Consider the following 22,971-nt stretch of genomic DNA (forward strand, 5'->3'; position numbering starts at 1 on the left):
CTCTGCGGCCAAGACCAAATTGGAAGATCCAAAGACAGATCTAGATTCTGCAAAACACTACTATTACCGTCATCGATGAAAAGCAGAGCAAGTCTGACCGAATGATTGCTAATCTGAAACAGAAGTATGGGGAGGCACTGAAAGAGATTACAGTCTTTCAGCAAGAGGTTCGCGATTGCCATAGAGGAGGTGGAAGTCTCTCAGAATGAGGTTCATACTCTCCACATAGAACTGAAGACCTCCTGGGGTGAGGAAAACAGTATCCAGACAGAGGTGGCAGTCTCTCAACAGGAACGTCAGTCTTGCTGAGGAGCTGGAGATCTCTCAAAAAGCTGTCTATAGTCTAAGTATGGATCTTAAAGTCTCTCAGAAGGAGCTTCACACCCTCAACCTAGAGATAGAAGCCTCACACCAGGAGACCGGGAGTCTCAACTCAGAAGTGGGTAAATGGAAGAAGGACTACAAGGAGGCCTTTAATATTATAGAGAATGTAAGAAGAGAAAATACAAGGCTGAAAGATGAAAAGTTAGAAGCATTGGAGCAACGCACACAAGCAGAGCACCTACTGTAAGGTCTGCATACACACCCACAGATTGCCAAAGAGAAGCAGTGATCTCTGCAGGAAGAAAATATGTAGGCTGCTAAAGTACAAGTGATGCAGGAACATCTGATTACCCAGTGTGCCCCGCAAAGCAGCATGAGAAACTGAAGGCTACTCTGAGCATCAGAGGCCAAGCTTAGAGGCCAGGTGATCGGTACAAGAGGGAGCATAAGAAGGTCCAGAAACTGAGGCAAGCAGCTGCAGCCCGAGCGAAGAAATCCGCAGAGCTCAAAAATATAATGAAGAATGCGTTGATGCACACTCAGAGCAAGCTCTAGAAACAGGATTCTCTAGCTGATGAGCTAAACTTCTTTAAAAAAAAAGGGAGAAAAGCAGCAGAATAATCCAGAAGTACTACAAAAAATTTTGTCCAAGCAAGGTTGGAAAGAGAAATGTATCTGCACAAACGCTCTGCAGCTCTCCCCATACTGGCTGCATCCAGAGGAATGAAAACTCGTCGGCTAAATAGCCAGAATAAACCAACCTGCCTTCTCCAATCCATATGGAAATGCAACATCAAAGAAAGAATTATGAACATTTGAAGCAGTGTGTGTCTTACTCCAGTCAAATGTTAGGAAGTGTCTGCAGCAAAGATACAAAAAAAAATTTGATTGTGTGATTCAATCCAGATAAAGGTTCTACATCACAACCAAACAAGCCGTGCGTTGCGATAAGTGCACCCACAATGCCCTCAGTACTCGATCGACTTTCCACACAAGTCAGGAAATAAGAACCGAATTACGACTGAGAAGCGCAATACCAATACAGTCATGCTACTGTGGCCCCATGGCCCAAGCCATATTCCTCACAATGAAGATAGCAGCTAGAAAGATACAGTCTTTGGCTAGATTGAGGCAGAACTGTTTCACACCTCTACAGGTACAACACTGGTAACTACCTAACTGAGATGTCACAGGAGTCAGTCGGTATGGGTAAAAACAGCGCCCAGTTTGAACTACCCATGAATGTGGCTACAGAACCCGATGCAGATGGTCACCCTAAACTCACGGAAGAAAGCATCGCCCGACGCAGGGGAAAATATGTGACCAAGCAGTCAGAAGAAAGACTGTGCTTGGGAAAAGTCCTCCTCGAGCGAATGAAGAGTGCTGAGCTCAAGCACCTCCAATCCCAGTGGGACAAAGGGTTCTCTTTCTCCATCCACTCATTCGAGCCACAGAGATAAATCGAGTGAGGGTGGAAGGATGGGCTTTAGCCATGGCAAGCCTAAGCTTCCCACAAACAGCGGAAGTATGTAACAGGGACATATCCCAAATTAAATAAAGCAGCATAAGAGCTCTGACAATCCAGCAGAGAGATAGTCAATTGCAGGCACTCAATTAACTAGTCTCCACATGGACTAATGAGAGCTCTGTAAAAAGCCTCATGTGAGACACAGGAGAGAGATTCCTTAGCTCACATTTGGGCCGACAGGAGAGCAGATAAGCCTGCACACAGACACTGTCTTGAGCACCATGGCTGTGCGGATATGAAGACACCTATATTTCCTGGACACAGAGGACCCAGGAACCTACCAGAGAATGACATGGAGGACCACCTGCTCAAGGTACCTCCTGAGACTTTGGGTTAGTAGGCTGGTAATGGGAATATATCTAATAAACGAACAGAGAACAGAAACCTAGTATGGGCACTCTAAACACCTGAAGGGTGATATGATGAGCACGTTAAAACATATACTTTAGGAGACTTCCGGTGACGTCAGCTGACATGGACGGGTAGTTTGGGAGCTCCGCAGACTCTCCCGTATAATCTACAAATATAGCACCCTTACACCTAAAACTTCAGCCCAAAACTTATCCCCCCGCGAGGGGAAATATCACTAAGATGTCCAAGCAAGCAAAGAAACCCGCAGCGCAAGCGGTTGCAAAGCTCTTCTCGCCACACCAGAGAAGCCCTGATCCGCAGCCTGTAACCCAAGATGGCAGAGGCGCACGCGGTGACCACGCGCAACAGGGTAGAGCAGCCCGACAAAAAGAGGCCCAGGCGCAGGAAGAACCGATCACCAGAGCCTTCATGGAAGAACTCATGGTACTACAGCACACAAAGCTGCAGGCCTCTCTACAATTAGAAATAAAAACAGCCGTTACTGGCCTGACACAGCAGATAAATGGCCTGGCAGATAAAACAACAGCCCTGGAGGGCGTGATGGAAGAGTCCCAAAGGCGCCAGACAGCGGCAGAGAAAGAAATTATCCTGCTGCGGGAGGAACTGGGGCAGCTCAGGGAAGCGCAGGAGGACCAGGAGAACCGGGATAGGAGGCAAAACCTCCGTATCCATAACATCCCGGAGACGGTTCTCCCTGGCCTCCTCCGCCCCTATCTAGTGGACCTCTTTGGCTCAGTATGCGACTCCCTGCAGGACTCTGATCTAGAGATAGACCGAGCCCACAGAGCCCTGGGACCCCGCTCTGAAGATCCAAGCAGAAGACGGGATGTAATTGTGCGTTTGCACAGTTACACTACAAAAGAAAAGATAATGGCGACGAGTAGGGGAATAGAAACACTCACCTTCCAAGATGAACACCTCCAGATATTTTCTGACCTGTCCAGAATAACGGTGTTGAGGAGAAAGGAAATGAAGCCCCTAACAACCTTCTTGCAGGAAAACGACATCAGATATCGTTGGGGGTTTCCTTTCAAGCTCACCACAAACAACAAGGGCAAATACCTTACAATAAAATACCCAGAGGATATGGCCCCGTTTGCACGAGCCCTCGGCCTAACGCCGCCAGCTAGTTGGACTCCGGACCAGAACCGCATCCCAGCCCAGCAAGAAGAAGAGGGAGACAACAACCCGGAGACGGGCGGAGAGGGACCTCATCCCGGACGAAGACATCCAGACGGTAAGCAGACCAGCAACGCACGCGGCTCCCACCCAACATGGATACCGCAGCCTACTCACCAGCTGGAGTAGAACACGGAGAGCCGCCCCCTCTGTCCCGGCTGGCAGGATCCCGCAGAGCTGGACTCCAGCGGACCATCGCCCTAGACGGAGGAAACCACCGACTAAAGAGGCTTACAGCTGAAGAAATCCACACCCTGCAAGTCGAAAGACAACATGCTCTGAGATAAAGAGCTAAAGCTCGAGCTGTCGGGGTTTGAGGAATTGAGCTCCACGGGCTTGGGCGACGGGGGGTGGGGGGCTGGCATTTTTGCGGGGGGGGGGAGAAGAAGACAGCTGCAGCTCAGGGAGGGCAGCAAACTGTGAGTACTTTTCACCCCCCCCCCCCCCCGGAGGGACCCGGCCCTCGCTGGGATATCACCTACAGTAAGCGCATGTCCCATAAGAGTTGGAGGAACTCCCCGGAACCTCAAGACTGTGCCTCACGCTAAACTCAAGCTAAAGCAGACGGTGCAATTTATTAGCAAAGTTAACGGTTTACTGTACTGCAAGCTATACAAATACGAACGGGGTGTTAATAAATGAGAGATGGGTCCCCCCCCCTCTTGTCTTGACCCCCCCGCCCTCAACCAGCCTTACCCCCCCATCCCCCCCTCCCCCCCCTTCACTCTCCCGGTTCAAAACGGTTTAAGAGTTAACACTTTTACCCCAAGTCAAGTCAACTGTTAAAATGCAATAGTAAAGTCAAGGAGGTAGTCAAACCTCAAGTGAGGTCTACTGTATTACCTGATAAATATGCCTGAATTAACATCTTAAGGTACAGCACAAGAGATATACAGCCCTCCTCCTTACCTCTTCCCCCCCCTCTTCCCCTCCCTCTTCCCCCCCCCCTCTTCCCCCCCTCTCTTCCCCCCCCCCCCTCTTCCCCCCCGGACTCAACCCATCCCCACCCAACCCGCCCCCCCCCATCCTTACTCCCCCTCCCCCCCCCCCCTTCCCCCATCCTCCCCCCCCCCCCCTCGTGTCTCGCAACGGCTAAGAGGCAACATAGCAAACACGTAAAAAATTGTTGCAATCAAATTCCTAAGCTAATGGAGCAATCAAACCTCAAGGGAGGTCTGCTATTAGATAAGAAACAGGCCCGATTGGCTTGCTAAGGTACTGTATAAGAGATGTGTACCACCCCCCCTTCCCCTCACCCTCACCCCCCCCCTCCCCTCACCCTCACCCCCCCATTCACCCCCCCTGATCCCTTTTCCCCTTCTCTGTCGCAGCCCACCCACCCCTGGTCAATATGTCCCCAACCCTTCCCTCCCCCCCTCCCGGCTCGCAACTGACTGAGAGACAACATCCCACACACCTGAACAAACGTTGCAATCGTACGCATAAGCTAAGGGAGTAACCAAACAACAAGGGAGCTCTGCTGCACTGTCTGATAATTGTAATAGAAATGCATGTCAATATAAGAGAGAAATGTACCCCCCCTCCCTCACCCCCCTCCTGTCCCAGCCCCCCCCCCACCCTTCCCATCCCTCCCCCCTCCCTCCCCCCCCATCCCCCCCCCCCCCTTCGCCCATAACTGACTAAGGTATAAAAAGTTAAAAACAAATTCAAGTAAATGTTGCAATTTAATTCCAAAGTTCAATGAGTAACTAAACCCCAAGGGAGGTTTCTGGTATGATGGGAAAACTCGCCCAAACTGTATGATAAGGATAGAGAGATGTACCTCCCCCATTCCCCCCCCTCCATCCCTCTCCCCCCCCCTCCATCCCTCTCCCCCCCCCTCCATCCCTCTCCCCCCCTCCTCCCTCCCCCCTCCCTCCCCCCATCTTCACCTCCCCAACCCTTCCCCCCCCCCTTTCTTTTTTGGCCCACAACTAACTGAGAGACAACATCCCAAATACCTGAACAAATGATGCAAGCGCGCACCTAAGCTAAGGGAGCAACTAAACCTCAAGGGAGGTCTGCTCTACTGTCTGATAAATATACTAGAACTCTATGTCAGCAAAAGAGAGAAATGTTCCCCCCTCCCTCACCCCCCCCCGTCCCCTCCTCCCCTCCCCATCCCGCACCCCCCCTCCCCCCCCTCGCCCAACACGGATTAAGGTATAAAAAGTTAAATGCGAACTAAGGCAAATGTTACAATTCAACTTTAAGGTCCAATGAGTAACTAAACTTCAAGGGAGGGTTGCTGAATTATTGGGCAAACTCGCCCAAACTGAATGATAATGATAGAGAGATGTATCTCCCCCATCCCCCCCCCTGCCACCCCTCTCCCCCCCCCTCCCCACCCCCATACACCCCACCCACCCACCCTCACCTCCCTCCCCACCAATCCCCCTCCCCCCTACCCTTTACCCCTCCCCTCCTGGAGCCCCCCCCCTCCCCTCTTTCCCCTCCTCGTCCCCTTTTCCTGGACCCGCCCCTCTCCCCCTCGTTAGGGGGTCCCCTAATAGGGGTAAAGGATCAATACGTAATCCACAAGTTAAGGAGTATTGATGATGGTTTACACTAGCTGGTTCAGAAACGGGATATCATGGGACCCGAACGTTAGGTCCCCCCCCATGAGAACCCATAGGATAGGGTAAGATGTACATAGTTCTCGAGAGTCTGCGTCCCGGATTTGCCTGTTCCCTTGGTTCAGGGGTCAACGGACTTCTCCCAACGGGCCTTAAGCCCACATGCCGGTTAATACAACTGGCAGTAAATTAAGAGGTCCATTTCTGGCCCTCCTGCCACCCTATTTCTTCCTGGCGACCCTGTCCCGCCAGGCCTTTCCCCTATCCCCTCCCCCCCTCCCAGCGCCCGCAGGCGCCCCTCATGTGTCTCACCCCTCCCTCCCTTACACGAGGCCTGACAAACTACCCCACCCACGCCAGCTCAGGCCTAGGATCTTTGAAACCCAAGAAAACCTCTTGACATGGGAATCCCAAGAGCTTCGGAGCCCAGGGCCTCGAAGGAAAACAAATAGCAATAATGTCTGCCATTCAACTCATATCAATAAACGCCAAGGGGCTTAACTCCCTGAGGAAAAGGAAACTAGTTTTGAAAGATCTGAAAAAATCCAAAGGAGACATTATCCTTATTCAGGAGACCCACTTCAATTCTCCAACCCCTCCCAACACATTTAAAAGCGTGTTCCCACAGGCATACTTTGCCTCGTCCCCAAGTAAAAAACGAGGAGTAGCCATCCTCATTAGAGCAGGGACACCATTTGCCCTCACAAAAACCAACCCAGATCCAGATGGACGATTCCTAATAGTTCAGGGTACGCTTGCAGGCACACCAATCACACTAATCAATATTTATGCCCCCAACGACAATCAAGTTCCCTTCCTCAGAAAACTCCTTGAATCGCTAGAACAACAATCCTTGGGGTCACTCATCATAGGTGGGGACTTTAATATGGTAGCCTCCCATACGCAAGACAAGTCAAACCCCTCTAGCACTGCCCAACCGCCCCCCCATGCCAAACACATCTCACAATCCCAAAAGAAATCCAAGAAATTTAGGGACATCATGGAGGAATTCTCACTGGTAGATATCTGGAGGGCCCAGCACCAGGGTCAAAGGGACTATACCTTCTTCTCTTCCCCTCATCAGTCCTACTCGAGGATTGATTATTTTCTAGGTACAAGAAATGTTCTCCAGGCCTCTGCCCAGTCAAGCATAGGATCAATCACATGGTCGGACCACGCACCCATAGATCTAACCCTAACCCTCCCTTTTATCAAAAACACGCAATACAAATGGAAGCTAAATGATTCCATGCTCAATTGCCCAGACACAGAGACGACTTTATGCCAAAAACTCTCACTATATTTTCAGCAAAACATAGGGTCTGCCTCCACCCCAGCCATGCTCTGGGAGGCTCACAAAGCCACAATCAGAGGAGATCTAATATCAATAGCCTCATACAAGAAAAAAATTAAACTCAAACTCCAAAAAGGCCTGACAGAAAAAATTGCACAACTGGAACAACAACATAAAGCCACAACATCAAAAAAAATATTAAAAGATTTAAACTTAGCAAGGGCGGCCCTTAAACAGTCTCAACTAGAAGACGTCGAAAAGGCCCTCAGGTGGACTAGACAGAAGTATTTTGATAAAGGAAACAAGGCAGATAAACTGCTGGCCGCTAAACTAAGAGGAACTAAGGTCAAATCCCAGATAACCCGAATTAAGACTAGAACGGGACAGGTTACATACACGGAAAAAGAAATAGCGCAGGAATTTGCGGATTTCTATTCCGATCTATATAACCTCCATCCTTCAGGCCAAGACCCAGTCAGCCTTGAAACAATTACTCGCTACTTAGAGCAATGCTCCTTACCAACGCTAACCCCCGAGGAATTAGAAACACTTAATGAAAAGATATCACAGGAGGAACTGAACCAGGCCATAAGCTCACTCAAGCCATCTAAGGCCCCGGGCCCAGATGGGTTCACTAACTCCTATTACAAAATGTTTAGATCCACTTTATCACCTCACCTCCTCAGCATGTTTAATTCTTTCCTACAAGGCGAACCAATCCCAGCCACCATCACAGAGGCAAACCTTGCCATAATACACAAGGAAGGTAGAGACCCACTATTATGTGGAAACTACAGGCCCATCTCCCTATTAAATACAGACCTCAAAATCTACAGCAAGATCCTGGCAAACAGGTTAAATCCTATTCTCCCTAGACTTATACATGTAGACCAAGTGGGTTTTGTGTCAGGAAGACAGGCCTCCGACAATACCCGCAAAATTATTGATATAATTGATCACGTGCATCTCACTGGTTCTAAAGCAATGATTCTAAGTCTTGACGCCGAAAAGGCATTCGACAGAATCAAGTGGACATTCCTAGACCAGACTATGAAGAGGTTCGGTTTCTGTGGCCCATACCTAGAGGGAGTGAGAGCCCTCTATCAAAACCCCACAGCCCATGTAAAACTGCCAGGAGGCCTCTCGAATCCAATTCAAATTAAGAACGGGACCAGACAAGGCTGTCCACTCTCCCCTCTACTGTTTGCTTTAACTATAGAGCCCCTTGCAGCGACAATCAGGAATGACAAAAGCATAAAGGGAATACCAATCGCGAGTAGGGAGCATAAAATCTCACTATTCGCGGATGACGTGATCTTGACGCTCGCGGACCCCCACATCTCCCTCCCTAACCTCCAAAGAGTCCTAACCCAATTCGGAGTAGTCTCAGACTATAAAGTCAATATGGACAAGTCTGAGGCACTAAATTTATCCCTACCCGACCAAACATGGAAGCTTATTCAAGCCAATTACAAGTATAAATGGAGTACTACCTGTATAAAATACCTGGGAGTTAAAATCTCCAACTCCTATAACAAACTCTACCAATATAATTATCCCCCCTTACTTGATCAAATCAAGAAAGATCTAGAAGCATGGAGAAAGCACCAAATATCATGGTTTGGTAGAATGGTGTCTATAAAAATGAACATCCTCCCCAGACTACTTTATTATTTTCAAACCCTCCCAATCCTAATTCCACAAGCCCCTAGATCAGTTTTGTTTTCACCAAAAGAGAGAGGAGGTTTGGGGGTCCCTGACATAGTCAAGTATTACCAAGCAACACAGCTGAAGCAGGCAGTGGTATGGAACTGTGACCCGGCCTTGGCTTCCTGGCTTGAAATAGAAACTCACTATGCACGTCACAGCCCCCTTCAGTTAGCAATGTGGTCTCCAAACAGCAGTAGGACCGGTCCACAGAGATTCGATCTTGGAGCAATGAGATGCACGTGGAATATATGGCTCAGAAGCAAAGGGAAGTATGGTCTGATAGCATCCCCTTCCCAGCTCACACCACTCTTTGGGAACCCCAACTTCCCACCGGGGTGTTCCCAAAGACAATTCGACCAATTTCAGGGTCATAATATTAAGCTGGTTGCTGATCTGCTGCAGAAAGAGGTGATCTTGACTTATCAAGAACTTAAAAACAAATATCAAATTCACGACCTCCACTTATTCAAGTACCTACAAGTCCGCCACTTTCTACTAGCATTGTCCCCAGCAGCCAAATTCCCTCCACTCACTAGGTTTGAATCTCTCTGCATCAAAAACAAATACCAGAGAGGCCTGATATCCGAGATCTACAAGGGTCTGGAGCTCGGATCTCGGGCTCCTACTCACCGGTACATGCAAAAATGGTCAGAGGACCTTCAGATTCAAATAGATCAGGAAGACTGGGCAGAGATCTGGGAACAAGCTAAAAAAACATCAATATGCACAATAACAAAAGAGAACATCTATAAAATTATGTATCAGTGGTACCTGACTCCAGCCAGACTGAGCCAAATCTACCCCGGCACAATAGATCTTTGCTGGCGGGGATGTGGTCAAAAGGGGGACATGGCCCACATTTGGTGGTCATGTCCAGAGATTCAGAAGTACTGGAACATGATCCAGACACTTGTAGAGGACACAACGGGACTTAGACTCCCGACGGACCCGCTGATCCTGGTGCTGGGCAAACCTACGGAGGATATCCCCTCCCCGATGTCCAGGCTCACCACGGCCATATTAACAGCAGCCAGGTGCTCAATAGCAGCGGCCTGGAAGCAGATCAAACCTCCCCCAAAGTCTACTGTAGTCAGGAGAATAAACGAGGTAATGTTAATGGAGAAGCTCACGGCCATGCTCCAGAAAAAGATACCCCAATTCCAGAACACTTGGGAACCCTGGCTTGGGAGATAGAAGCGGGCAAACTCGCTACATACTCAATTCGAAGATAAGGACACGGCCTCAGCCCCCCCCCCACACCTCTCCCCATCTTTCTCTCCCTTCTTCTCCCCTGTTAGTACTCCTCCCACCTCCTCATAGTCCCCTCCCTTCTTACCTCTCCCTTTTCCCTCTCTTCTTCACCTCTTTCCCCACTTGTGGAAAACGAGAAAAAGACATTGGTCAAAATGTATAATTATCTTGGGCTCAAGATAACAATGTATGTAAAAAAATTTCCTGTTTGAAAAATGACCAATAAAAGAAATTGTTACAAAAACATATACTTTATTATATAAATTAAAACGATAATTAAACACTCCGATCCTATGAGTATGAACACTCGGTGAGGTGTTCTGGATCAAATATGAATAAACTGCACTTAACCACTTAATTGTGCACTGCAGTGTGAACAAGTGGGTATGGTAGACCACTGTCCAGTATTAACCACACACACACACACACACACATTTACACATAGTGGCAGCACTGACCACGGGATAAAGGGGTTAGGCTGTGGACACGGTGTGGGGATACACGGTGGTGGGTAGGTACACTCCTAGGGGAGTGAAAGAAATTTGGACTGTGTTATAATATGTGGAGTTACCCTCTAGGGGAAGTATTATTATTATCAAGGTGTGTGATCATTCTGCATTACATTAAAGTGGTTATATACATCTCTGTGTATGTGCTTATTGTATATGTGGGTCCTGTGTAGGCAACCTTCTACATTCCTAGAACCCTACACAGGTGGAGGCGCTGTAAACCAGATCGAGCTGAAGGACTCACCCCAGGTTCCCAACAAGCGGAGGCTCAGTCCTCTTGTGAACCTACAGGTATATGCACCACACCTGGTAACACATAGGTTCCCACACACGCACACTATATCTGTGATTGGGGTAGAGGGAATACCCGTTACATTTGTATAATAAAGTATATGTTTTAACGTGTTCATCATATCACCCTTCAGGTGTTTAGAGTGCCCATACTAGGTTTCTGTGCTCTGTTCGTTTATTACTGATAACTACCTAGGGAGCACCTACACCTACCACCTTTAGACAGCTGCGGGGGTTCCCCTATTTGTCTCTATGCGAAGCAGAGGAAAAGACCTCCCAGCCCGACGCTACAAGCCTGGTAGACAGCGTGTATCACGCGCAGGCTGTATTAACCCCCTGCACATCGGAGACCAACCATATAGGAATAAACACTGTAGCTGTGATGAAGCCTTGTTCACATTAAACGGGAAAACAGTGGACACGATTGGCCCTTGGTCCCCCTAAGGGAACCGACAGACCCTCGCCTGAACCAGGTAACCCTTAGTGATGCAGGTAACAGCAAACAATCACTAGACGGCGTACTCACATCCAGAATCCAGGTGGGTTGAAGTCTCCGGTGCAGGCAGCGTACATCCAGGGGTAGCAAGAACAAGTAAGCAGGAAGGAAAAGACTTTGAGCACAACTATGAAAAAACGAGAACTGGAGGCCAATAGAAAAAATAACAAATTATTTATTGGGACATAACTAATTAAAAAGAGAAACCTCTAACGTGTTTCTCGCATTGTGCGCTTTATCAAAGAGGCCCATTTATAGATAGATAAATGGAGTAATGGGTGATGTGCCTAGGAACTTATTTTCACTGCTTATTACCTATTTATCTATTGTGAGTTTCCGTAATCTAGCAGCACCAATCAATAAATTATTTATATACAGTAATACACTATGGGAGCCGCGCTGTCTTGTTCATACACACACACACAACTTTGCAAAGCGTCGTAAGAGCGTTGGATAAGCCGTTTTGGCGTTGTAAAAATTAACATAGATATACATTGCATAGCGTTAGATAAGCCATTCGTTATAAAACGAGGACTGCCTGTATTATGTTTTATTGTATATCACACTTTCCATTTCTTCTTCCAATGAATCTAACAATTTGTCTCTATTTGACTAACCATTCTCAGCAGCAAATGACTCCGCCAGACTCTGATCCTCCTCCCATATCCGTGACTCCAGCCCAAGTTTTTCAAGCCCCAGGTTCCTTAAGGTTATCAACCCAAAGCGTCTCTGCTGTTTCCAGGTGTGTCCATTGGTCGCCTCAATTCCTGGTTACAGAGGGAGATTACCAACTGGTCATTTCGGGAAACACGTTCTGTATTTCTTGTGTGGAGTAGATATATTTTGGGACAAGTTGCGAGTCAGTTAATAGTGCAGACACATTTATATTCCCTTTAGTGCATGTTAAATAACTGCAGTTACAAGTAAGAACAATGAATAATTAAACGTGTAATGCCACATAGCCGGCCTAAAAAATAAAAAAAATAAAAAAATAAAAAACACACTTTTGTAAACAATGCAACAATCTAATTAACATTCACAAATTAATCCAACCATGCTAAAAGCGAAAATGTGACATTCTATTTTGCATTTCTTAGGGACCTATGAATTGGGGGAGTGTTTGTTAACCAAGAGGTTTCCTAAACCCTTAGTCCACACTGTCCTTGTCAGAAAGCCAATATACATGAGGGGAAAGAGGGGCCTATGGCTGCACAATCTTCTATTTAACACACCGTGACATCACAAATGTAACCAGAGGAAACCATACCCCTTCCAATAAATAATGTAAAACTACTTATAGGTTTGAGATTAGTATTATTTGAAAAAAATTCCCCCACATATAACCTGTAAACATCAGGGTCATTAGAACACTTTGACCCTAGGACGAATTTCCCCTTTAAATAGACCATGGAGTTTATTCATTTACGTGTGGTAGTATTGTAGCGACGTCAATGGGAATTTCCGTGCGACAGTTCTCCGATCTGCACTATCGCCCTATACTTAATAACCCTCTATCATGTACGACCCCCTGCTAGCACGCGACAAGGGTTAATACCGACGCTCGCAAGCGCACCCACTCTTCACCTCCCCAAAGGTCCGTCAAATGGACAATATCCCCTCTTACAGGACAAATACAAAGCCCACAAGCTGCCCCACTCTTCACCCACTCATGGGTCCCTCAAATGAGTTGTATCTCTCCTCAAGCCGTCCCAATATACCACCGCCACGAACAGCACACATGTGAGCACGTGACTTTAGCTATGCAACCAGGGTTAATACACAAGGCTACTCTAGCAAGCCCCCTTTCTCCTCTTCAAGTTAGTATTAACCCCTACTCAATTGCACATCATACCAATCCAGTGCCACCACCTGAGGTTATGCAGATATGATAACAGATGTTAGACTAAAATATCTGGCAGGGCCTCAGGTCCCTGTTTATTATAGTAAAAACTATGCACTTTAACAAAATCAGTTGTAGTAACCTGTGCCCGAATTCGTAAGTTATTCTCTCCAGAGCGCGCATTAGTTCGTTCAGAGCCCAAAGCATTACTTATTAAATGTTTTAATACACTGTATATAAAAATACAGTGCTTATAGATTACAGAAAAGGTATTACAAAATAAACATACAGTTACAAGATAAGGCAGAACAGCTTCTTAAAATAAAACATAAAAGAATCTATACTTCACCACATGACATAGATTTTCCCCAGAGGAGGTCGCTGGTAAGAAACATTGAAATATCCCATTACCGGTCTCAAAATACACCTCTGTAGATATCTACCAGCCATATACACTAGGCCTGCAAATAGGTGTTAACATACAACAAACACCCTCTGTACTTTTGAAGCCCAGAGATTTCTGAAAAGACACCACACATATTTGTATTTTCCTAAAACTGTAGCTCATAAACATTTTTATATTTATATTTTCATTTTTATATTCATTGTCATCCATGGTTATTTTAACTTTGTAATAAATTGCTCCTTCATTATATTTATGTTATCCCTTGGGTAATACACCATTGCAGGCTTCCTGCATGTTTTGTCCTTTTCTCCCCTTTTCCCAAAATAAGGCCATGACAAGCACTCAAAGTCAGAAGACCACAGAATATGATAAGACCCAAAAGTATAGTAACGAGTTACTGTGCACAAACATCAGCAGTTCAGAAAGTGCAGGGTGTCTGTGTTCAATGGTGCATGCATGCTGGTTAAAGTCTGTAGCAATGTGACATCATCGGGGGGGCGGACACCGCCAGGCATAATCCTATTGGATCCTCATCTCAGCTATTAGCATGCAGTTGACTTCGAGTTTGTTTGAGCTGTAGTCAGGGCAACCATCCCCTGCTGATACTCTGGCCAATCTGAACAGCTCTTGATGTTGTTGTAAAATGAAGCAGTGTCTGAAGTCAGGATCCATCTTTTCACTGTAGATTAACCCATGGAGTGCTTTCAGAGTTTTCTCCTCTGGCAACATGAGGCAAACAATGCATAATAAAAGAGAGAAAAAAAGAAGAAAACAAGTGTACAGTATGTCTGAATTATTTGTGTGGTTTTAGCTGTTAATAGCAAGCATAAGTCCTAATAGCTCTTTTCTTCTATTGACAGATAACCAATTTCACAATAGCAAGTAAGGCCTTGGCCACGGTGGCACTGAGCGGGTGGGCTCACTCACGCTAGCCCCTATGAAATACATTGAGGCAATGTGTGTGGCCAGCGTGAGCAAGCGCCTGCGCCTACTCGGCAAATTTGAATTTGTCATCCGCAAGTGCGTCACGTGAGCGGTTCTCCCAATGAGGGCGAATCAGCTCCGTGATGTCATAGCCACATCCCCCGAATCGCCCCCCCCACCCCCCCACCTAGCCGGCTACAAATCTCTAATTAGCTTATATGGGCTCCATGTAGCAATGGATTTTCAGACAAAAGGTGACACGTTTATTTATTTATTTATAAAATATTTTACCAGGAAGTAATACATTGAGAGTTCCCTCTCGTTTTCAAGTTTGTCCTGGGCACAGAGTAAAACAAAATAATACATGGTTACAAATACAGTTACATAAATGAACAGGGTATACATTATATACAAGACATTGCATGCACAGTTAAAGAAAATATATATTATGAGCGTATGAAACAGTTACAGACCAGATTAAAGTGTGAGACAGCCTTAGATTTGAAAGAACTTAAGCTGGTGGTGGATATGAGAGTCTCTGGTACAGTAGGTTGTTCCAGTTTTGGGGTGCACGGAAGGAGAAGGAGGAACGTCCGGATACTTTGTTGAGTCTTGGGACCATGAATAGTCTTTTGGAGTCTGATCTCAGATGATAAGTGCTGCATGTGGTAGGGGTGAGGAGCTTGTTCAGGTAGATGGGTAGCTTGCCCAGAAAGTATTTGAGGGTGAGACAGGAAAGGTGAACTTTGCGCCTAGACTCGAGTGATGACCAATCTAGTTCTTTGAGCATTTCGCAGTGATGTGTGTTGTAGTTGCATTGGAGAACAAAACGACAAATTGAATTGTAGAGGGTGTCAAGTTTGCTAAGTTGTGCTCATTTGCATGTAATTTCCCAGAATCCCTTGCTGAAGTGGAAGCGCTGTATGTTCGGTCGATAATGGTGAAAGGCAGGGTTGCAGACCTGCCTAATGCCGTGCCTATAGTGCCGTCGTTGGCGGCGGTGACACGGCAGGTGACGTCACCCTTTGCCATCGCCACCGGCGAAAGTTATGTTTTGCCGGGCGGCGGGGTCGCGGGATTCCGGCAATTTGATTTGATTTTGCCGGCTTCAGATTTTCACGATGGCAGCGGCGCTCCGCCGCTTGTCGCCGTCGCGTGCACTATAAGCGCATGCGGCAATGTATTTGTTTTCGGGCGACGTTGCGTCGCCGGCACTATAAGCGCGGCCTTAGACATGTGAATGTGCTCACAAGTGATCTTTTTACTCACCATAACTTAAATCGTATATATATATATATATATATATATATATATATGTATATATATATATATATATATATATATATATATATATATATATATATATATATATATATGTATACATATATATATATATATATATATATATATATATATATATATATATATATATATATATATATATGCAAATATAACTGTATGCTCATCTGCATGTCTTAGGCAGGTCTGCAACCCCGCCTTTCCCCATTATCACCCAGCATACAGCACTTCCACTGCAGCAAGGGATTCTGGGAAATGACATGCAAATGAGCACACAGTGTCACTTTTTGCCTCAATAACCATTTTTAACATGGTTCCCTATAGGCTTAAGCTTGCTGCATGGTCACAGCTTTGAGCACAGCCAGGGTTAAGGTGCATACCCAGAAAACCACCCACAGACAGCTGTTTCGACCTTGATGGGTCTCATCAGTGTGGGGTTGATTTTACTGGGAATGCAAGAGAGGCTATGGGATAGGCTAAACCATAATACTGAGTTAAGTTATGGTGAGTAAAAAAAGTGACAAAAACCCTCCACAGGAAAGCAAATATGCAAATATAACTGTATACTCATCTGCATGTCTTAGGCAGGTCTGCAACCCTGCCTTTTATATATATATATATATATATATATATATATATATATATATATGGGGACAGTTATAAAGACAGCGCCCCTTTTTCAAATACACCCAAATCGCTGCCACTCCGGTGACGTGTGCCAAAATGTTGCACCAAATATCAATAGTGATTATGATGTTTGCATGAACCAACTAGTGCCTAATTTACTAATTGATAATTGATATATATAAAAAACAACATACATCAAACAAAAAATGATAGAAAAAATGTGCAAAAATATATGAAAGATAAAAATAATCTGTTGAACATAAAAAATAGCATAAAAATACAAAAATAGAACTATAAAAATTGATACTTAAGTCCAAATGAAGTCCATGAGTAAATAAAACAAAGGTCCAGGCTGCTTCTTCTTGGGTTCACCAAGTTCCCATAGTACCTATTGGAAAAAAGAAAAGAGAAAAAGCGCCCGATCCTTGTGTAAAATCAGATTGACATTTTAATAAACCATGGACAAGACAATTGCACACTTACAATTAGTCTGATTAAAATAAGCGTTTTATGGGACCTGCCCATGCACCAAACGAAGACTTCACCGTCACCTCCGTAGTGATCAGGGATCCCCTGATGAAATCCGCAAAGGCGGAAGAAACGCGTAGGGACGGTTTGCATTGAAACTACGGTGGCTGACCTGCCTTCGGCACCAGAGAGAGACCAAGGAAATACAAGGATAATCCTTCCGGTATCCAGCACCGCATGTGTGGGAGTAATGGCGGACGCACGCTGCTGAGAAGCTCCTGACGGATGTCTGTTATAGAAACACCTTGGAGAAAACGGCGTTCTCAACTGCTGGGTCTCGAACTGATCGTGAGATTACAGAGCGGAGGTGACGGTGAAGTCTTCGTTTGGTGCATGGGCAGGTCCCATAAAACGCTTATTTTAATCAGACTAATTGTAAGTGTGCAATTGTCTTGTCCATGGTTTATTAAAATGTCAATCTGATTTTACACAAGGATCGGGCGCTTTTTCTCTTTTCTTTTTTCCAATATATATATATATATATATATATATATATATATATATATATATATATATACACATATATATATGTTTGTGGGTTTTGGTACTCTCGCAACATTATCTCTTGGGTAAAAGAATGTATTATAAAAAAATATATATATATATATATATATAAATATATATATATATATATATATATATATATATATATATATATATATATATATATATATATATATATATATATACATATATATACATATATATATATATTGTTTTACCCAAGATATAATGTTGCGAGAGTACCAAAACCCACACACAATTTATAACACTGTAGGTTTCTCCCACAGAAAAGAGACAATAGCTACTCATTAGATACATTGTTTTATACTTATTCGTATCCAGTGTTGTTTACATGAAAAGGTGAATGGAAAGTAATGAAATAAACTTTGGCACTAAAATTTGGAGCATTGAGAAGCAAAACTGAGGAAACCTCTTATATTATCAGTGCGTTTTTCTTCATGAATCCACATCCAAGTTCTATAGAATCTGGGGCACGACTTTTTATGATTTTAACAAAAATAGAATTGCAGTAGGTGAGCTCACACCTACCCCAATAATGGAATGTATCAATAGCACTACTCTATATAATTCAATACATTTATAGAATAGGCAGCTGGAAAATAATTGGCCTTACATTTATAGAAGGCAAAAAAAACACAAATCCTTCACTCCATGGCCGCCGACAGGGGGGACAGCCGGGACAGGCGTCCCCAGTCTGGTGGATGTGGGGGGCCCGGCTGGCCAGTGCATAAAGTTGGGCCTGACCTCTGGCCAGGCCGGGCCCGGCTGCCGGTTGCGGCCAGGCCCCAGCTTTCACTCAGCTACAGGCCTCTTCCTCACTCTGTCAAACGCTGAGCTTCTAACACTGCTGCGCGATGGGCCTCTCTGACGTCAGCATGCCGGAAGTAAGCTGGGCTTCAGCTTCCGGTGCGCGCTGGCATGAGAGGGAGGCCTGTCACACGCTGATGTTGAAGCTCAGCGTTGGACAAAGTGAGGAAAAAGCCAGCACCTGAGGGAGAGCCGGCGCCTGGCTGCGACCGGCAGCTGGGCCTGGCCAGAGGTCAGGCCCAATTTGCAGCTCCAGCCATTGGGCCCCCTGCAGCATCAGGCCCGGCCTGACAATCCCCAATATTTTTTATATGTATTGGGGGTGGTGGGTTTATTTTTATATATACGGGGGGAGTGGGTGTATTTTTTATATGTATTGGGGGGAGTGGGGGTATTTTTATATGAATTGGGGGGCAGTGGGGGTATTTGTATATGTATTTGGGGGAGTGGGGGTATTTTCATATATATTGGGGGAGTGGGGTGTTTTTATATGTATTGGGGGAGTGGGGTGTTTTTATATGTATTGGGGGAGTGGGGTGTTTTTATATGTATTGGGGGAGTGGGGTGTTTTTATATGTATTGGGGGAGTGGGGTGTTTTTATATGTATTGGGGGAGTGGGGTGTTTTTATATGTATTGGGGGAGTGGGGTGTTTTTATATGTATTAGGGGAGTGGGGTGTTTTTATATGTATTGGGGGAGTGGGGTATTTTTATATGTATTAGGGGAGTGGGGTGTTTTTATATGTATTTGGGGGGGTATTTTTTTTATATGTATTGAGGATGTGGGGATATTGTTATATGTATTGGGGTTGAGTTGGGGTATTTTTATCTGTTTTGGGGGGGTGAGGGTATTGTTATACGTATTGTGAGGGAGTAGGGGTATTTTTATAAGTTTAGGGGGAGTAGGGGTATTTTTATAAGTTTAGGGGGAGTGGGGGTATTTTTATATGTATGGGGGGATATTTTTATATGTATTCGGGGGAGTGGTGGTATTTTTATATGTATTGGGGGGAGTGGGGCTATTTCTAATATGTATTGGGGTGTGGGTGTATTTTTAATATGTATAGGGGCAGTGGGTGTATTTTTAATATGTATTGGGAGGAGTGTCTTTTTAATATGTATTGGGGTAAGGGGTGTCTTTTTAATATGTATTGGGGTAAGTTGTGTCTTTTTAATATGTATTGGGGGTGGGGTGGCTATCTTTTTATTATGTATTGGGGGTGGGTTTTTTTGGTATGTATTTTATGGGGCGGATTGAGTGAGAGTGGGGTATTGACGGAAGGTGGGGGCGAGTGAGAGGGGGTAAGGGAAGGCGTGAGTGAGGAAAAAGGGAGTAAGTGTGAGACACAGGGGAGAGAAATACATGTGAGGTGGGAGGGGGAGAGTGAGAGGGGGTAAGTGAGACAGAGAGGAGAGAAATACAATAGAAGAGGATGATAATAGAGGGGGTTTGTGAGGTGTGAAATGGGGGGGCTCACAGTACTGCTGACACGGGGGGGGGGGGGGGCAGACATAACTCAAGTCCTGGGCCCCGGGAAATCTGTCTGCGGCCTGCTTCTCTCCTCCCAACTTGACTTGCAATTTATTATTCATGTTCGACGTTTTGATCCTACATCTAATAACAAAGGTGTCAATTAGTTGCATCTATTGATTTAAAAAAAAATATTCAAACCTGCTAACTCCCTAACTCCGTAAAGGTAAACTCCATTTCAGGAGATACCTACTGTACACTAAATGCATCAAATGTTTTATTATCTTGTGGACTGAACTTAGTGAACGTGCCTAAAGTGAAAGTGCCTATTGTTTTGTAGTTAGTTTGTAGTTAGTTTTGTTTAAATAGCGTCCCCAGGAATGGCTCCACAGAACTCTAATGATTCACATGGAGGCAGCCTATGTCCAGAAGGAACCCCCCAAACCGCAGTTCCGAGGCATAGTTGGACCAGCCCCATCGGAGGGTCAATAGCTGACTCTCACCCAGAAAGCCACATGATGGATTCAATACCCAAGACAGGGATACTGACCACTGACAGAGAGTAGTACCAGGCCCAACAAGGACCCAAAGGAGATGGAGCATTACCGACACTATACAGCAGAGTTATCACTTAGATAAGAGCAATTAGTGAAGCCTCAGCATCTTCCCAGCGGGCCGAGATTGAGGGCAGATAGGGAAGAGAATACAGACAGCACGTACAGCGAACAGTGATGAGACTATACACAAAGTTATCAGTCACATCCAAATCAAAAGGAAGTGAAGAACTAAAATATCCTATACTGTAGCACTGTGCAGGGATCCTCAACCCTTAGAAATCTGCATATTTGAACTCAGTGCATTTCAAACACCTCCAATGTGTGCATCCTCATGCAGGTTATGGCAACTATTGGGGTCTGTATCTAAAGAGGAGTGTGAGACAGAGTAACTGATATGCAGTACAGGCATACCCCGCTTTAACATACGCAATGGGACCGGAGCATGTATGTAAAGTGACAATGTACTTAAAGTGAAGCACTACCTTTTTTCCACTTTACAATGCATGTACTGTACTGCAAACATCATATATGTGCATAACTGATGTAAATAATGCATTTGTAACCAAAATAAATACAGTAGGGTTTATTCAAATAAAATGAATGGGAGCAAGCAAGGAGGTGAGAGGCGGCACGCGGGTCAGTTCTGTATAGCAGCTCTCTCCTTCTCGCAGTCTCTCCTTCTCTCTGTCAGTCACACACTCTCTCTCTCCTTCTCTCTGTCAGTCACGCACTCTCTCTCACTCAGTCAGTCACGCACTCTCTCTCCTTCTCTCTGTCAGTCACGCACTCTCTCTCCTTCTCTCTGTCAGTCACGCACTCTCTCTCACTCAGTCACACACACACACTGCCACACACACACTCAGTCACACACACAGTCACACACACACACACACTCAGTCACACAGTCACACACTCAGTCACACACGCACACACAGTCACACACACAGTCATACACACACAGTCACACACACACACAGTCACACACACACACACACACACACACACACACACACACACACACACACTCAGTCACACAGTCACACACAGTCACACACACAGTCATACACACACAGTCATACACACACAGTCACACACACACACAGTCACACACACACACACACACACACACACACACACACACACACACACACACACACACACACACACACACACACACACACACACACACACACACACACACACACACACTCAGTCACACACACTCAGTCACACAAACTCAGTCACACACACTCAGTCACACACGCACATACAGTCACACACACACAGTCACACACACACAGTCACACACAAAGTCACATACACACAGTCACACAGTCAGTCACACAGTCACACACACACTCAGTCATACACACACACTCAGTCACACACACACAGAAAGTCACACAGTGACACAGTCAGTCACACAGTCACACAGTCAGTCACACAGTCACACAGTCAGTCAGACACACACAGTCACACACACACAGTCACACACACACAGTCACACACACGGTCACTCAGTCACACACTGTCACTCAGTCACACACTGTCACTCAGTCACACACTGTCACTCAGTCACACACACACACACACACACACACACACACACACACACACACACACACACACACACACACACACACACACACACACACACACACACACACACACACACACACACACACACACACACACACACACACAGTCATACACACACTCAGTCACACACACACACACACACACACACACACACACACACACACACACACACACACACACACACACACACACACACACACACACACACACACACACACACACACACACACACACACACACACACACACACACACACACACTCATACACACACTCAGTCACACAAACACACACACACACACACACACTCAGTCACACACACACACACACACACACACACACACACACACACACACACACACACACACACACACACACACACACACACACACACACACACACACACACACACACACACACACACACACACACACAGTCAAACACACACTCAGTCACACACACACACACACACACACACACACACACACACACACACACACACACACACACACACACACACACACACACACACACACACACACACACACACACACACACACACTGTCACTCAGTCACACACACACTCAGTCACACACACTCAGTCACACACACACACACACAAGCAAAGATTGCAGCAGAAGATCTTCTCCCCCCCTCACCGTTGCTCCGTAGCTCCGTTGTTCACATGCAAAGTTTTGCAGCAGGCAAGAGCAAGCTCTGAGGAGGGAGGAGGGGGAGAAGAAGGGGAGAGGAGGAGGAGGAGAGCAGAGGGAGCAGAGCCAGGGGCTGCAGTGAGTGTGGGCGGAATAACTGGTTTAGCTGCTGATTTATGGAGCGGGAGTGCAGGGGAAACGGAGACA

At 45.8% G+C, this 22,971-nt stretch overlaps 1 protein-coding gene across 1 annotated transcript in view; it reads right to left on the reverse strand.

Annotated features, from left to right (window-relative positions):
• The window catches only part of LOC142489548 (cytochrome P450 2J4-like), a 61,862-nt gene that overhangs the window by 9,577 nt on the left and 29,314 nt on the right, over nt 1–22,971 (reverse strand). The window contains exons 6-8 of the mRNA XM_075590568.1: nt 12,148–12,297; nt 11,756–11,763; nt 11,561–11,668 (exon numbers count right to left, since the gene is read on the reverse strand). Of these exons, the coding sequence (XP_075446683.1) occupies nt 11,561–11,668; nt 11,756–11,763; nt 12,148–12,297 (266 nt within the window). The remainder of the gene's footprint in view (nt 1–11,560; nt 11,669–11,755; nt 11,764–12,147; nt 12,298–22,971) is intronic.

Source organism: Ascaphus truei, chromosome 1 (genome assembly GCF_040206685.1).
Source record: "Ascaphus truei isolate aAscTru1 chromosome 1, aAscTru1.hap1, whole genome shotgun sequence".
Classification (NCBI taxonomy): Eukaryota; Metazoa; Chordata; class Amphibia; order Anura; family Ascaphidae; genus Ascaphus; species Ascaphus truei.